General features: G+C 36.1%; 1 protein-coding gene across 2 annotated transcripts in view; it reads right to left on the bottom strand.

Moving 5' to 3' along the window:
- The window catches only part of LOC150099425 (putative inorganic phosphate cotransporter), a 221,626-nt gene that overhangs the window by 115,160 nt on the left and 87,482 nt on the right, over positions 1–18,984 (bottom strand). For both annotated transcript variants that reach the window (XM_090403717.1, XM_090403716.1), the window contains exon 4: positions 956–1,139. In XM_090403717.1, the coding sequence (XP_090259843.1) occupies positions 956–1,139 (184 nt within the window). The remainder of the gene's footprint in view (positions 1–955; positions 1,140–18,984) is intronic.

Here is an 18,984-nt window from a genome sequence, read left to right as displayed (position 1 = left end):
TTTGATAGGTATCAACAAGTTGTTTATGGGGGAGCAATATCCAGGAAAAGGAAAGTTACTAGTGGTGTGCCTCAGGGGTCTGTTTTAGGATCATTGCTGTTTAACTTGTAAATTAATGATATTGGAGAAAATTTGGATGGAGATATTCAGTTGTTTGCAGATGATGCAAAGTTGAGACAAACCATGAAGAGTAGAGAAGATGTTGTGGCCTTACAAGAAGACTTGAATAAATTGAGTGATTGCGCACAGGAATGGGGATGCGAGTTCAATGTTGCAAAATGTAAGGTGTTAAAATTTGGAAAACAAAAATGGGATGCAGAATTTATACTTGGCGAGGATATATTGTCAGAGGTGGAGGAAATAAGAGATCTAGGGGTGATAGTGGATAAGGATCTGAAATTTAGAGGATACATAGCCAAAATTGTGAAGACAACACAAAGGCTTCTGGGAATGATGCGGAGGATACTGACTTGTAGAAGTAGGGAGATTCTTGTTCCATTGTATAAGGCTTTGATTAGGCCCAGATTTGGTCACCTGGTTTTCAGAAGGACGAAGAGATGTCAGAAAGGGTCCAGCGGCGACTAACTAAGGTAGTTTCGAGTATGAGGAAAGATTGAGAAGATGCAACTTGCAGAGTCTGGTGGGCAGGAGGAAGAGGAAAGATATGATAGAGACCTATAAGTTAGTAAGGGATTGTAATTCATCTCCTGTTCAATTTTGTTTTTCAGTAGTGACTCACTCTATGCTTGGCAGTGTTTTTCCTTCCACATGATCTAATTTTCTCTTCGCAAATATAAAACTGACCTCAAACACATCTGACAGTAGTAATGAATATAGAATACAGGACAGAAAGTAGGAACTGGGCAATTCATGGAATTTATGCCACTGCCAAGTTGAATTTCAGTCTTTTGATGAAAGATCAACAATAACAATGATAATATTACTAATAACTTACCAAAAACATAAAACACAGATGGCCAACCACCAAGAAAGTCTGAGCCTGCTAATATTCCAGATAATGGCATAGCTACAACTGTTCCTATCTGAGATCCACTATAGATAATTGTAGATAAAAGACTTCTTTCTCCTTTTGGCAACCAACTACCCAACATTGAATGCATGGCAGGAAATGTTACTCCCTATAAAATGAAAAACAGTTTTTTGTTGTTGTTGTTAATTTTTATTTATTTTCATTCATTCTTTCAAGAAAATAAGTTTATTTTCACCAGAGAGAGAGAGAGAGATTTATATAATGTCCATAAAATATCAAAATCCATTCTCCTGATCAAATATAGTGGCATTGTAGTGTTGGACCTGTTGAATTTTAGTGTATGCTAATTTTAAGAAGCTGTATTTGCATAATCTCAGAATAAAGTAGTGTGCAAATTATTGTAGGTAGCAAAGTTTCTCATTTTCAACATTTCCTTCATTAATCAACATTTGTGATTATGCCTAATCTTTGGTAGCTATTGATGTTTTTAATTGGTACTCAAACATATCATTGTAATGGAAGCAAAGATATCACTGCTTGAGGAAAATATGAAACACTGTAAGATGTAGCATATATATGCGACGTATTTGTCAGCAAGAGTTTAAAAAGAGCAAAAATAGTGTGTGTGTGTGTGTGTGTGTGTGTGAGAGAGAGAGAGAGAGAGAGAGATGAAAGCATTTTGAAAGTTCTGAAGGGTAGTGTCAAAAGTCACAAAGGATGCATCAATAATTTATTCAATAAATTCAATAAAAATATAATCAATAATTTATTAGGACACCTTCTTGGCAATTCTCATAGTAGGGTATATGTAAATTCTGTTTGCTACAAACTTGGTATTTCTAGGTCTACCTACTCACTGATGAGACTCAATAAAGGTTGAAACCGGTCTGGGTAGTGACCTGCTCTCACTCATAATGTAGAACAGTAATACAGCTCCTAGGAGCTGGGTTTCACATTATGGGGAAATATCAAGAATAGTGATCAGAGCTTGCTCCACCCTTACCATGAGTTGCCTCAGTGTTGCACTCCCTAAAAGGTCAGTTGTAACACTATCCAGGTATTTGCTTACACTTGGACTCGCCGAACTTTATACATTTACTATATTCGGCATGAAACTCTTTGAGTTTCTTATTCGCTATGAAACAATATGGGATGTAATATCCCTTAACTTAAATAAGATGGAAAAATATATTGAAAAAAAAGATGATACCAATGAGGAAAATGATGTAAAAGTTATGTGGGAAATCTTTCACTGGTAAAAGCCTGCACTCAAGCAGCTGAAGAAATGTGTAACAAATGGTATATCAGAGAGAAGTAAGAAAAGCAAAGTGCAAAGGAAAAAACAGAGAAGAAAAAAAAATGCAAATGGAAAAAAGAAAAATAAACTAAGTAATAACAGAAATTTATTAGTCGTAAAATACATCTATTAATCTCACCACCTAAAATAGAACTGGTGGCTTCTTCAGGGCTTAAAAATCAAAAATATTAGATCACAAAGTTGACTCAACACTAAATAACCATTACACGACAAATAAGTAAATTCATGCTAAATTCATAAATGTAAAATCATTAGGCATGCATTAGCTGTCTGCAGTATTAGCAAAGATGAAACTCTGATGCTGAAAGATTTAAAAAGCAATTTTCGTATGTCACTTAAAATCAGTCATAGGTTTTTATTCAATGATCTGCATAATTGGATGACCGTAACCAATTCCTTGAGAAGTCTAGAATAAAAATTATTTTCTACATAAGGCATGGTTGAAAAGTTTCAATCAATTGCATGATTGGTGTTATAAGTAAGGTTGGCCAGACCATATCTATCTTTTCTTTTATGCTCAACATCTGCAACATGTTCCTTCTTTCTTGCCTCAAATCCATTGCTTGTCTGTCCTATGTAAACTGAACCACAATATCATAGCATGGAATTCTATATAACCCTGGATATTTGTAGAAAGGTGTGCAGCATATCTTTAGAAGACCTCAGGAGGCTGTGAACAGTTTAAATTGGTTTAAAAGTTTCTGTGATATCGTGATCTTTGAAAAGAGATGCTATTTTAATTGATAGACTGCCAATATATGAAACTGTGATTAAATCTCTATACTGGATATTCTGGTTACTGACAGCAGTAGGATTTGAAAATAAAATCCTATCAACTGTTTTGTTGAAATGCCCACTGAGAAAAAATAAAATAAAAAATGAGAGTCTGAAGTTCTGTCTTGAGTTAATCATCATTTTGTATGATAGAAATTGTTTGATTCTTTATGATGTGGATTAAGCCTAATTTCTGAGGATGGTGAAGGGATAACGCATGCAGATATTGCAGATATTATACATCATTTTTCAGACTTTTCAGTGATGAGAACATCAAGAAAATGAAGTTTTCCATCTTTTTCAAGCTTTAACGTAAATTTGATAGTGGGATTGTAAGAGTCAAGGGAATAAAGAAATTGTTGCAGGCTTGGAAGATCATGTTTCTAAATAAAGATATCATCCACATATTTCCTATTTAAATAAAGACAAAAAAGGCAAAGCTTTGTCACACTCTTCAAGTACATCTGATATACTGCAATTCTCATTACTAAATCACTTAAGGAATTGACAACGTACATACGAATATAAATTAAATTACACTTTAATAAATATTTCCGATATTTTGGCAACATCACGTTGCCATCTTCAAAAGGAACTTACAAAAAAGGCACATGCATGTAGGCACTACAACACAGTAACTGAGAATGAAGTGATGAAGCTACTGTTCTCCTAAAAGCCCTGATGGTGCCCCCTAGGTGTTCTTGGACGGGCTAAGTAGGTGTTCTTGGACGTTGGGGCTGAAGGTCTGTTGATGTAAGCCTCCCAAATTTGGGGCAGTCTCATACAACTAAATTTGTTGAGGTTTGGAGAGTTCCTTACGGCTGAGGCTGATTCCATAAATAGTCTTTCGAATTTGTATTTGCCAAGGTATATTACTGTAGCTTTCTTCCACCGTATTCTGTGGCGTGTATCCAGAGCATGGTCAGCAAGACCAGAATGGCTGCACTTGTGAAAACGAATGTAGTCCTTGTGTTCCGAAATTCTGATATTCGCTGTCCTGCCTGTTTGGCCAAAGTTAGACAGTTTACAGCTGCAAGGGACCTGGTATACACCAGGTAGGCCTATGGGAGGTGGTTGGTCTTTAGTGGAGCGGATAAGGGATGCCAATTTTCTGTATGGTCTGTAGCAGGAGGTCAAGTCATGTTTTTTTAAGATTTTGATGATTTTTTCTGAGGTGCCACGGATGTAGGGAATGGCGATGGATTTAGAGTAATTCTTGCTGTGGATGGGGGAAGGGGGGGTTGTGGTTTGTAGGTTTCAATATTTTTTTGATTTTTTTGGGGGGGGGGAGGGAGTAGCCGTTGGCTGAGAAAGTGTTGAGGATGTGATTTAGTTCAGTGTTTAGGGCCATGTCGTTAGAACAGATTAGTTTAGCCCTTGTATAGTGTTTTCACCACTCCATATTGTTGTGAGGAGGGAGGGGGGGGGGGTGTTGGTGAAATCACTTCATTCACAGTTACTGTGTTGTAGTGCCTACATGCACGTACCTTTTTTTGCAAGTTACTTTTGAAGATGGTAACATGACGTTGTCGAAATAGCGGAAATATTTATTAAAGTGCAATTTAATTTATATTTGTATCTACGTTGTCAATTCCTTAAGTGATTCAGTAATGCATAACCAACGTATAAGCTTGTCTACGAGAATTATCATCATCTATGGAGATGCGATTGCACGGAAGGCCTTCCAATACGGTAAAATGAAGTTGTTTAGACAATTAAATCGCCTAACTTTCCTAAAACGCTGCCGGGATAATCAGGTAATCCCGAATTGTGTAAAATTCAAGCACCGTTTTGTTTCACAAAAAGCTCTCCGTATCTATAACCACACCAGCTACGCTTTGCTTCGGGAACAAATCGCCGCCACGCAGTTTCTCTTAGCAGACATTAACAAAGCTATTCGTGCTTTTGAAGAAGAGCTTTCATGCACTTTAAATCACGAGCTTTGGTCAATTTTACATGACGTCTTGTGTACTGCTGCAGACAAAGAATTTGAAAAAATATGAGGTCAACAGATGAAAAACTTAAAAAAGAACTCAATCGTCAATCCAAAACTTCCTACCAACACCATAATCAACCTTCCTTCAGTCACCTTGAAGTCTGAAGCACTCAACGTGCTTTCAAGTGGCCACAACTTCGCCATTGCTCCCAGAAAAATACCTAGTGAGGATATTATGATCCAGATAGAACGCAGAATCTGCCACCTTCCAAATCAAATCGCCAACAGTGTAAGACAGGATGTAGCTTGTGACCTCTCCAAAGCAAGACCACCAAACACCAACATATCCAACAAGGAATATAAAGCTCTGCAGGAAATGAGGAATAATAAAAAAATAGTCATCACCAAAGCAGATAAGGGAAACGCAACTGTAGTACTTAACCAAAAGGACTACACGAGTAAGCTTAATGCTCTTCTATTAGATTGGACGACTTTCCTCCCCATCGAATACAATCCCACCAACTCACAAATTAGAAAACTTCACAGGCTCCTTAAGAAAGTCTCTTTTTTTTCTTTTCTTTTAGGCTTACACGGTGATCAGAATGCATTTTTGAAAATTATGGAGACCACTACCGTGTTTGAATAAAAACTTTAGTTTAATATAACTAAAATCTACATTCGACGTTTATGTCACGGTCATCTTCTGGAGCATACAAATATACACAGGAAACAAGCTATACTATAATCAAACTGGTTCGTTAAAGACACTGACCAACTGCTACCACAATTGTTGGCCTGACCTCTGGTGAAAAAAAATAAAAAAATTAAAATAAATAAATAAAAAAAAAAATAAAATAAAATAAAAAAATAAAAACAAAAAAAAATAAAAATAAAAATTTATACATCAACGCTAGAGTCCTATTATTAGTGTTGTCTAATATATATATATATTAACATCATTCCAGCCAGTTGGTATGGAATGGTTTCTAATACTAGTTCCAACTGGCTGGAATGATGTTAATATATATAACTTATATATATTAACATGTTAATAAATAAATAAATAAATAAAATTATACATCAACGCTACAGTCCTATAATTAGTGTTGTCTAATATATATTAACATCATTCCAGCATATATTAGACAACATTAATAATAGGACTGTAGCGTTGATGTATAATTTTTTTTATTTATTTATTTTTTTTTTTTTTGTTTTTATTTTTTATTTTATTTATTTATTTTTTAATTTTTTTTTTTTTTCACCAGAGGTCAGGCCAACAATTGTGGTAGCGGTTGGTCAGTGTCTTTAACAAACCAGTTTGATTGTTGTATAGCTTGTTTCCCGTGTATATTTGTGCGCTCCAGAAGATGACCTTGACATAAAGGTCGAAACGTCGAATGTAGATTTTAGTTATATTAAACTAAAGTTTTTATTCAAACACGGTAGTTGTCTCCATAATTTTCAAAAATGCGTAAGAAAGTCACTGCTTAGCCTGTAGAAGTTACCAACAGATTAAAGCCATTTAACTCTATACCCCCACCCCCATATTTACGGACTCCCAAAAATACCTAAAGAAAATGTGCCATTATGTTCCATAGTGGATGGCATTGATTCCCCAACATACAAATTAGCTAAACATTTGGCCAAAGAGCTCACATACCATACTGGCAACACACCATCACACATAAAAAACTCAGCCCACTTCAAAGCCAGCATAGAAAACCTTACACTCCAACATAATGGTCAGTTTTGACGTCTCCTCCTCCTTATTCACAAATGTCCCACTCAAGGAAACTTTAGAGATAATCCAAGCTAAATTTTTTGTCCCAATATCTCAGCCCTATTTCAGTTCACAACAAACTCAGGCTATTTCGTTTGGCAGGGAAAATTCTACAAACAAATAGAGGGGACAGTCATGGGTTCACCACTCTCCCCACCCTTGGCCAATTTCTTTATGGAGACCTTTGAAGAAAAAGCCTTAGCCTCTGCCCTATAAAAACCAACCATATGGCTTCGCTACGTTGTTGTTGATGATGTGTTCGCTATCTGGCCACATGGCTCTGATACACTCCTCTCCTTCTTAACACACTTAAACTACCAACACGCCAGAATCAAGTTCACATTGGAAAAAGAGGAAAACAACAGTCTCCCTTTCCTAGACACACTAGTCACCCAACAGCCTGATGGAACCTTGGTTTTCTCAGTTTATAGAAAACCCAACCATACAGGCAGGTACATTCACCAAAAATTCCACTCCCCCCCCCCCATCACAACAATATGGAGTGGTGAAAACACTATACAACAGGGCTAAACTAATCTGTTCTAACGACATGGCCCTAAACACTGAACTAAATCACATCCTCAACACTTTCTCAGCCAACGGCTACTCCCCCCCCCCCCAAAAAAAAAAATCAAAAAAATATTGAAACCTACAAACCACAACCCCCCCTTCCCCCATCCACAACAAGAATTACTCTAAATCCATCACCATTCCCTACATCCGTGGCACCTCGGAAAAAATCATCAAAATCTTAAAAAAACATGACTTGACCTCCTGCTACAGACCATACAGAAAATTGGCATCCCTTATCCGCTCCACTAAAGACCAACCACCTCCCCTAGACCTACCTGGTGTATACCAGGTCCCTTGCAGCTGTAAACTGTCTAACTTTGGCCAAACAGGCAGGACAGCGAATATCAGAATTTCGGAACACAAGGACTACATCCGTTTTCACAAGTGCAGCCATTCTGGTCTTGCTGACCATGCTCTGGATACACGCCACAGAATACGGTGGAAGAAAGCTACAGTAATATACCTTGGCAAATACAAATTCGAAAGAATATTCATGGAATCAGCCTCAGCCATAAGGAACTCTCCAAACCTCAACAAATTTAGTTGTATGAGACTGCCCCAAATTTGGGAGGCTTGCATCAGCAGACCTTCAGCCCCAACGTCCAAGAACACCTACTTAGCCCGTCCAAGAACACCTAGGGGGCACCATCAAGACTTTTAGGAGAACAGTAGCTTCATCACTTCATTCTCAGTTACTGTGTTGTAGTGCCTACATGCATGTGCCTTTTTTGTAAGTTCCTTTTGAAGATGGCAACGTGACGTTGCCGAAATATCGGAAATATTTATTATTAAAGTGTAATTTAATTTATATTCGTATCTACGTTGTCAATTCCTTAAGTGATTTAGTAATGCATAACCAACGTATAAGCCTGTCTACAAGAATGCAATTCTCATCATATATCAGATGTACTTGATGAGTGTGATGAAACTGTTTTCTGGGAGCACAGGAAATGTGAATGAACTATTAAATGCAAAAAGGTGAAAGAGATGACAGTTGATACAAATGACTTAAATTATGACAATAGAGAATATGTAAGAATTAGAAAGAACTATGGAAGAAGCAATCTCTTGTTTGTTTATGCTTGGATAAAGATTAAATTATGAACACAATTTGAGAATTCCAGTATAATGATATGACCATAACTAATTATAAGAGAAAGAAACTTTCTGGGTTCTACAACTCTCTACTAGTTTTGTATGGGGATGCATGCTATCAATAGGTCAAGAATTCATAAGGTGGCTTATAGGAAATTTTTTTTTCTGTTTGATCTGGACATGAAAGCGGAGTTGGTGAAGATGAGGCTAGAGATGAAGTGTATGAGAATTGAAATGAAGAGAATTTTATTTTTCAAGCAGCTGAAGAAATGTGTAAATCTGTATGGAGATTCCATCATTAGAGGCACGGTGAATGAGAAGGTGCACAAGGTTTGTTTTCCTGGATGTAGAATGAGAAGAGTGAATTAAGATGACCTTAATGTGAGTGTCGAAATGTCGAGTATATATTTTGGTTTATATTAAACTAAAGTTTTACTCTAACAGGGTAGTTGGTATCCATAATTTTCATAATGTAAGAGTTATGCTTCATTTAAAGTAGAGATACAAGGGGTAAAGAGTGGCAGTGATTTTGAAGCAATATTGTGTAAGGTGAAGGTGTACAGGATGAAATATTTGGTTGGGTGTTGCTATAGATCAGATAATGTGGATGGCAGCGAGAAGGAAATGTATATGCAAATAAGAAAAGAATGATCATTATGGGTAGGGTTACCACACATCCCAGTTTGGTTTATCTCAGTCGAGATCAAGTCAGGGATAGTCATTAAAGGATGCACAGGTACCTATAAGGAAAACCAATTCATTAGAATATTTAATCACTGTTAATACATGAACTTATTTAATTACATGGAGATATATTAAAATTGGTTTCCTGGTTTATATAATTTTTTCTGCTCTTTGTTGCAAAAAATAAAAAATAAAATAAAGTCAATTTTTGTAAGATTACCACTCATCTCTGATTCTAAAATACTTATCATTTTGACATTTTAGATGGCATATCATACCAGCAGATAGCAGATTTTTTTGTAGTTATTGCCAACATGCTTTTCACCTTGAATATTGTTATTATAACCCTGATTTCAATCAAAGCCCATAGGATAGATTTATAGATTTAGCATGGTGTGATTTTGAACTTTTTAAATTTCATATCACATATATAGGCACACTGTTAACAGAGTGGGTAAGCAAACTGACTGGCAGATCAAAATGTTGTTGTTATTATTATTATTACGGGTATCTCCATGGAGTCAGTAGACTCATCGCGGGAGACCCAAACTAGCAAAACAATATCTGTCATATCTCTTCTTGAATTCATTTACAGATGAAGAGCTCACAACAAAGTCAGGCAATGAATTCCACTCATTCACCACCCTCCAGGCAAAAAACCTTGTTCTGACACCTTTGTTAACCACACTCTTCTTTAATTTCCAGAGATGACCTCTTGTTCTTCCATCACTATCACACAGCTGAAACATTTCCCCTGCATCAATCCTATAAAAACCTTTTAGTAATTTGAATGTTTCTATCATATCCCCTCTTCTTTGCCTATCAACCAATCTCTGCAATCCACAAGCTCTCAATCTATCAATGTAGGGAGCATTTTTTATATCACTCACCAACTTGGTCACTCTTCTCTGAACCCTCTCCACAGCCTCCTCATCTCCAAGGAATCCAGGTGACCAGACCTGAGCACAGTAATCCAAATGTGGAAGTATCAATGCTTTATAAAGGGGAATAATAACCTCTTTATCTCTGGATGTCAGTGTGTTCCTCAACAACCAAGTAATCCTATGTGCAATCTTGGACACCTTAGCAATGTGTCCTCTGAACTTCATCTCCTTATCTACCAATACCCCTAAGTCCCTAGCCTCATCAATCTCTTGGAGTACCTTTCCATCTATGTAGTACACAGCTGGTAATCTTTTAATCCCAAAATGCAAGACTTTACACTTTTCCACATTGAACTGACATCCATTTTCTTTTGCCCATTTTACCAGCTTATTTAAATCCTCCTGCAAACTTTCAACATCAGCTTGATTTTTTATTGCACTACACAACTTTGCATCATCAGCAAACAACTGAATATCTCCCTTTAAGCCGTTTCCTATATCATTTATATACAAATTAAACAACATTGGCCCAAGCACAGACATGTTAGGTGACATCTGTGAAGCTAAGCTTGCAATTTGTACTGATATATTCTTTGGTGTGTGATCAATAGATAAAATACAAAAATTAAAACTTTTCAGTTTAAATAGCCTCAATTTTCAAAAAAAAAAAGGTTTTCTCTCTTTTACTGGAAAATGGTCCAATATATTTGTTTTAATTTTTAAATTACAAAATGTTTTTATTTGTCCAAATTTTACTACAATTTTCAGTGATGATAAATTATTTTGTGGAGGGAAAAGCATTTTTTTTGTTTTGTTTGTTTGTTTGTGTACATTATAACATAATTTTTAGTTTAAACTAGATTAGTTTTGTTAATTGTTTGATTAGCCTCTGGTAAATTTGCTTGCGCTGGTTCTTTCAGTAAATCACTTTTTCAAATTATCAGATTCACAAAGTAACTGCTCATCAACTCTCATCCTTCATTATTTGAAAAACAGTTGAATCTATTACTGAAGAAATCAAATTACATTCGTATAATTTAATGCTCAAGACATAAAATGAAAAACAGCAGAAAGAATGAAAAATTGGCAAAATATGCACATCTTTTTTTTATCCAGTTTTGTTGTAATACTTGTGAATATTCATCTTCACTTAAATATTATTATCATCATCATCTGGGACCTCCAAGGAGTCAAGGACTCAATCGAGGGAGGATATCATTAAAACCAGCTGTCATACCTTCCCTTAAATTCATTCACACTAGATGCACTCACTACCTCTTGTTGTGTTGTTACTTTTTATATGTTGTTATTGTGTCTTGTATCTCTCTCACTGATATATCGGGACAACGCATTTAATATTAGCCTTTCTTATTACTGTCGCAACATCAAGTTCCACCACGCGTGTCTCTATGTTAAATAGGTTGTGTCATTGTTATGCGATCCACATTAGTAATAAGCTTAGCCTTTCGTCTCGTTTCTTTTATGTTCCTTCTTACTTAACCTTTAAGGGCCACCAGAAGATTACCTGTTCCCTGAATTCTATATATTATCCTGATCACTCAAGCAAATTTATTTTTTTTACTGCGCCAGCCTGAGCTTTAAAGTTAGAGATAGACACTGCCTTTAGGTTAATTATAGAATTTCAGGTGCTACTAACAATACAATTAAATTCCTAGAAACTTGGGCTCTCTGGCATAATTTTACTCTTATTTGCAGTCGTGCCCTTACTTTCACTTGGGGTATTCCCACACACTCATACGTACTCAGGTTTGATATTTTATGAAGGGTCAGAGTCAGTCAATATGATCAGAAACACATATAGTTAAAGAATCAAACGTATTAAATTCAATTAGTGATGCTATACAAGTTAGATTGATCATCAAATTCTAAAGTTAAATCACTACCTTTCATTCACTCTCTCAGTCTTACATTAATTTTAGTATTCTACTTCAACGTATCAGAAATTCAATGTCTCAATACACATTACATTTAAGATTACAATTCAATTTTATCACTAAGTGCAGAGTATTAGCAAAATTCAATATTTCAATAACTCAATACACATTACATTTAAGATTACAATTCATTTTTTTCATTAAGTTCAGAGTATTAGCAAAATTCAATATTTCAATAACTCAATACACATTACATTTAAGATTTACAATTCATTTTAATATTAAGGCACTTTAACACACTTTATAACATCTCTCAGAATAAGCATGACAGAATCTCTATCTGGTTGAAAGTTCCTAAAGTTCGCTTCAAGAAAACATAGTCAATTTTACAGATCTAAACTTTTCACTCTTTCTTCTAATACAAATTTCAAATTTTCGCTCTCTTAAATGTTAGTCAATTTCAAAAGGGCTAGAATAAGTGAGAGTACTTATCTATTCTTTTTCTTCGGTTTCCTGCCGTCCTTCGTCCTTTGTTTCGAATCTGGTTGTCTCGACTTCAACGCCACGCGGGTTACATGCGTTCGCTTGGGCTGGACGCTATACTTCTGCTTAGGATTTTTTTACGTAGATGATTTTCTCACCACGGCCTGCGGTAAATCTTGCCGAAACTCTACTATGGTGCCATTCTGAACTCTATCATAAGTCAGCCCTCAAATATGAGAGCTGAACCACGAAGAACTCTCGGAGCACACAGAGAGAAAACTCAGGAACAAGAAAAAACAGGGGGTCATTTTCTTCCGTGTCTCGGGTTTTATTCCTTCTCCAGAGTGCCACCTTTCCGAGTTTGAAATTTCTCATCGTTTCACCCACTGGTCTCCGTTCAGGTGACTTCACCGATTAACATACGGGACTTTTTGGTTCAGGGAACGTATGCGTCATTGTGCCTTCTAAGATATAATGCCCGCGGGTGCTTTCTCTGATCTTACAGTATTTAGGGTGATCTTTGCCCTATGTCGTTGAATAGTTTGCATTCTTTCACTTACATTATTTCATTAACAATTCCTCTCTTATTTTGCCCTTTTTTCTGACTTACATTTATGCTAGCCATTTAGATATAAAGTTTTAAAATTCACAAATTATTATGTAGGAAGTTGTTATAAACAAAAAACACATTCTTACTGCTGAAAGATAAGTATGCAAGTGTGATTTTTTTGAAAATTGTTAGATTCTGGAATGGTGACGTCAGGTAAATTCTGAAGTCGCCTATTTCAGATCTAACACTCTAAAGGCAAACTATTACACTCACTCACTGCTCTGCAGGAGAAAAACCTAGCTATTACCAGTTTCTTGACTGCAAACAAACTTAATTTCCATGGATGCCCCTGTATTCTCTTTCCACTTTCCATATAACAGAAATTTTCAACAGATGTTATTCTATAATATCCATTCAAAAGTTTATAGACCTCTATCATATCACCCCTCTTTCTCCAGTTAATCAGAATTTGTAATCCACATACTCGCAATCTGTCCTCATAATCTAAATCCCATAATCCACATATCATTTTTGTAACTCTTATTTGCACTCTTTCCACTTCTTTATCCCCTTGGAATCTGGGAAGACCAAATCTGCACACAATAATCCAAGTGTGGTCTTACCAAAGCCTTATAAAGAGGCAAAATGACTTCCTTATATATTGTTATTATCATCAGATGCAAATGGAATCAAGAGACTCATCACAGAAGGACCTTCTGTGATGAGTCTCCTATGACTCCCTCTCTCACACACACAGCTCTGTTTCCACACTCACTACACCTTCAGGCAATGCATTCCAATAGCCTATTCTCCATGCAAAAAACACTACTTCTCACTCCTTGCTGACACCCTCATACAGCTTCCAGGATATCCTCTTGTTTCCTGATCTTCACCCATTCTATGAAAAATCTCATCCATAACCTTGTAATAACCCTTCACCAACTTATGTCTCTAGCACATTACCCCCCCCCCCCTTCCCCAATTCTATCCATCAGAGTTTGTAATTTCCATTCTCTCAATCTGTCTCCTCATACTGAACATTCTAGAGACCCAAAACGACCTTAGCCGATTATCTTTGAACCCTCTCCAACATCTCTTCATCCTTTAAAAACAGGTGACCAAATCTCTGCACAGTAATCTATATGTGGTATGATAGCAGTCTTATACAATGGAATCATAACATCCTTACTTCCACATGTCAGTGTTCTCTGCATCATTGCCATAATCAACTATGCTGATCTAACAATTTTAGAAAAATGTCCCCAAAATTTCAGGCCTCTATTCATCATCATCATCCCCAGATCTTTCATGTTCTCCACCTCTTCTAAGATATCACTACCAATCTTATACTCTGCACCTCGTCTTTGCTTCCTAAATTTTCAAACCTTACACTTTGCTACACTGAATTGTTAGCCCTGCTCACCTGCCCATCCACTCCCAGTCTATTCAAATGCTCTTGCAAGGCCAAACATTCCATTCTACTCCTCACAGCTCTCCCCAGCTTCACATCATCGGCAAACAACTGTGTATCACCATTCAAGCCCTTTCCATCATCACAAATCATGGGCTCACTGCCCGTTGATGTCTGATGCCTGTTTCATTATCTTCTTCCACCTTTCTTTGTTCAGTGCACAGTGTCGCAGTTTTTGTACACCAATTCCACACCAGTCTTATATCGTCTCTCCATTCTCTGTATGGTCTACCTCTTCTGTTTAAACCATCCAAAATACCAAACATAAATGTCTTTATCTTCTGGTCCTCACTCATTCTACAGATGTGTCCAAATGATTGCAGCTTCTGTTTTATAATCTTCTGCATTAGATTCTGTTTTGGTTGTATCTTCTGATAGAGCTCTTCATTGGTGATTTTCTGTACCCATCCTATTCTTAGAATCTTCCTGTAACAAGTTCTTTCAAATGCCAAAATTCTTTTTCTTGATTCTTTATTTATTACTCATGTTTCAGATCCGTACAGTACACTGCTGAAGATGCATGTTTCCAGTATTCTTAGTTTTGTTTGCAGACTGATCACTTTACTTTTCCAGATGTTATCCATGGCCTTCAGATTTGTTCTTCCCTTTGCAATCCTGATCTTTATTTCTTTTTTACAGTCCAAGTCATATATCAGTTTACTTCCCAAAATGTGAATTGTTCTACATTTTCTATATCAGTTCCATCTACTTGTATCTTTTGTTTCATGTTCTTCTAACCAAATACCATTGTCTTTGTTTTTTCCAAGTTCATAACAAGTCCAAATCTCTTCCCTTCCTCATTTAACAGTTTCAGTGTTTTTTGTAGTTCTCTTTCGTCTTCTTCAATGATAACAATGTAATCTGCAAATCTCGGATTGTTAATTCTCATTCCGTGTACAGATATTCCTTTGGCATCTTCCTTCAATTTGTCCATTGCTCTTTCTAAATGTGCGATGAAAATGCTTGGTGATATTGGGTCTCCCTGTCTAGTACCACTGCTTGTTTTAAACCATTTCCCCAAATCATCACCTATTCTAACTGCTGCAACTGCATTCTGATAAACATCTTTTAATATAGCTATTAGTTTTTTTATCAGGACTTTATTAAATTCTATTAAATTTTATTAAACTTCATTAAATTTTATTTAGATACAAATTAAACATCAACATCTCCAAAACAGACCCCTGGGGTACACCACTAGTGACTTTCCTCTTCTGAGATATTGCTTCCCTGTACACAACTTGCTGATACCTATCAGGCAGCCAATCAGGCAACACACTAATCTACCACTGAACCTCATCTGTTCCAATTTAATTACCATATTTTCAAGTAGTAATCTATCAAAGCCCTTTGCAAAATCTAAATATGCACTGTATGTACATCACCTTTATTAAATGCACTGGTCACCTTGTTGTAATAAGTAAACAGATTACTAAAACACAATCTTCCTTTAACAAACCTATGCTGATCATCAAAGGGATTGCTGCTGTTGTCAATTTATTTCTGAATCTTGGCCCTGACTAACTTCTCTAATGCTTTAATCACAACTCTAAACACACAGAATGACCTATAATTCGAAATTTATCACCTTCCCTTATGAAGCATAATGACTTTGCCTTCCTTCCACTCCTTTGGAACTCCATCCAATGCGAGACTAGTGTTTAAGAGGTAGATTAAAGTTGTTGTTAACTCCCTGGAACATTCTCTCAAGATACATGGTGATATGCCATCAAAGTGAAGATACATAAGCATCTTCACAACATGAAGATACTTCACGCATGCTAAAAAAAAAGATTATTAAAACATTATTACTATTACTATTACATAACACCTCCAAAGTGTCCAAAGACTCATCAAGGGAGGGTACCTACCCTACAACTTTCCCTCTCCACCAATCCACTAGCTGCAACTACTTTCATCACCTACACCAACACCATCTACCACCGACCACTACCGCTAGTATTTTCACAAACAAACATCCATGCCTAAGGCAGGATTCGAACCCGCAGCCTTTTAGCTGGAGAGCGGATACGATAACCACTCGGCCAACCAGGCTGGCCTAGCAAAACATGTTTTGCTTACATTTGGATAAAGGATTAAAACCAAGAATATAATTTCTTGACATCTTTAATATATAGTATAACCGAGTTAAAAATACTTTCAATGTCTGTTGCTTATACTGCACTTCTGCTACCCTTACTAACCAAATTGCCTTCCTTGTCTGCTCTTTGTATTCTTCATGCCACTAATTATTGTCACTCATCTTGTGCTGCCTCCACAATGCCTTTTTCTTCCAGAGCACATGCTTCACCTCTTCAGTCATCCATTTTACACCTAGCATATTAATCTACTGACCTTTGGAATACACTCTGCCATTGTCTCTGCCAGATAGTTCTTGAGTAGGGACTAAGCAGCACTGATCTCCTTTCTATCATTTTCCTTATTCCATGATATAGCTGCATGTTTCTTCCTGAGTTTGTCATAGTCATCAGCTTTATACTTTCACATATATCCCTTTCTCACAGCTGGCCAATACCCAAATAATCACTTCACCTTCACCAACTGGAGGAAGATTTGACATGCCATTTATAATAACATCTATAAATACATGTATACAATCATCTAAAGTTTCGCCAGCTTAAGGCTGTCTGGCTTCTTCAGGATAAGAAATGGGTACACTAACATTAAATGCTAAAAAAAAATGCAGTAATGACAGTAAAATTAATTCTACTGTTAATTAATTAGCAATAGAATTAAAATTAATGTACAATTAATTTTACTGTCATTACTGCATTCTTTTTTTAGCATTTAATGTTAGTGTACCCATTTCTTGTCCTGAAGAAGCCAGACAGCCTTAAGCTGGCGAAACTTGTAGATGACTGTATACATATATTTATAAAGAATCGTGGTCCAATAATAAATCCAAATAAAATAACATCCTATGATGAAATCACATCAAGATTCACTCTTGATTGTTGTGTGTACCCTCTATTGCATACTGCCTAAGATAGTTGCCACTCAAAAATTCATTCTCTTTGCCTCTAGATGCTGTTCATTCCAATCTGTATTGCCATAACTGAAATCACTCTTTTCTTATTAGCCAGAACACTTTGCCTATACATTTCCTTCTCACTGTCCTCGACATTACCAAGTCTATAGCAACACAAAACTACACATTTCATCCTATCCACCTCTGCCTCACACCATATTGTTTCAAAACCACTGTCCCTATTTGCTACTTACATCTCCACCTTGGATGAGCATAACTCCTCTGCAGTTTCCCTCTAATTTTTGCCAGTCCATATGCACATGAAAAACATTTTGTGTGCAAGTTTCAAGTCTCAAATTCAAAGTACAACATAATGTTAATGTTGTGCTTTTTTCATCTGGCTATAATCCATAAAATTGCAAAAACTAAATTAATTTTGCTCATGTACATACAAAAATCCATCACAATTTGCATAAATTCAAGTGACTATACTGTCTAGATAGTAGATACATGAAGAAATATGCCTCTGCAACTTGCTAACATCAGCATCACTTCACCCACACGGCACTGGCTAAAAGTAACTAATTAGTGTATTAAGTTCGAATGAATTAGAGTAATATTGGAGTGGAGACAGTGGAAAAATTACTAAATAAAATAAGTGACAAGTATGATTTATCATCTAATTTGTTTTTATAGTACATTCAAAAATTATTGGCTGTATGTTAGAAATTCTGAAAGGAAAAAAGTTTGTATGTGCAGTTTCTAGGTGAGTGCATGCACACAGCTTAGAAAGAACATTGCTCCTCTGCTACCATCAACAGCATTCCTCCTCCCTTTCTCTATCCCTCCATTTCATCCATCTTTATTCCTGTCAGAATATCATCCTCATCCAACTATATCTCACTTATTCTGACAATTTTTGAGCATATGAACTCTATCAATGCTACAATTTCAAATATTTCCCGTATTTCAAATACCTCTAGCATTTATGATATGATTCTCCATACTCCCCTGTCCCCCACCCCAGCCATTCCTCCCTATCATCACTGATCTTACACCTATCCCAGACTTAAATGTTACTCCAACACCCCCTTCTATCCTAATCCTTTCTTGCACACATATACATTCGCTCCTATAACCATCATATACACTTCTCAGTGTCTCCCTGTCCATCCTGACATCCCCTCTGTTTCCTTGTATCTCGTGTTTCTTTACTATGACACACACACATATATAAATACAGTTGATCCTTGAACAACAAGGGTTTGAACCGTGCGGATCCACTTATATTCAGATTTTTTTCAATAATATATTGGAAAATTTTTTGAAGACTTGTGACAATTTGAAAAAACTCGCAGATAAACTGCGTAGCCTAGAAATATTAAAACATTTGAGAAAAAATTAGGTATGTCATGAATGCATAAAATATATGTAGATACTAGTCTATTTTATCATTTACTACCATAAAATATAAACAAATCTATTATAAAAAGTTAAAATTTATCAAAGCTTGTGCACACAAACACTTACAGAATGTACACATACGCAGTCAAGAGAA

This window comes from Typopeltis vanoorti, chromosome 14 (assembly GCF_054136105.1).
Source record: "Typopeltis vanoorti isolate ZY-2024b chromosome 14, IOZ_Tvanoo_1.0, whole genome shotgun sequence".
In the NCBI taxonomy this organism is placed as follows: Eukaryota; Metazoa; Arthropoda; class Arachnida; order Uropygi; family Thelyphonidae; genus Typopeltis; species Typopeltis vanoorti.
Note: the sequence above shows the minus strand (reverse complement) of the source record. Positions and strands in the feature narration are given on the sequence as shown.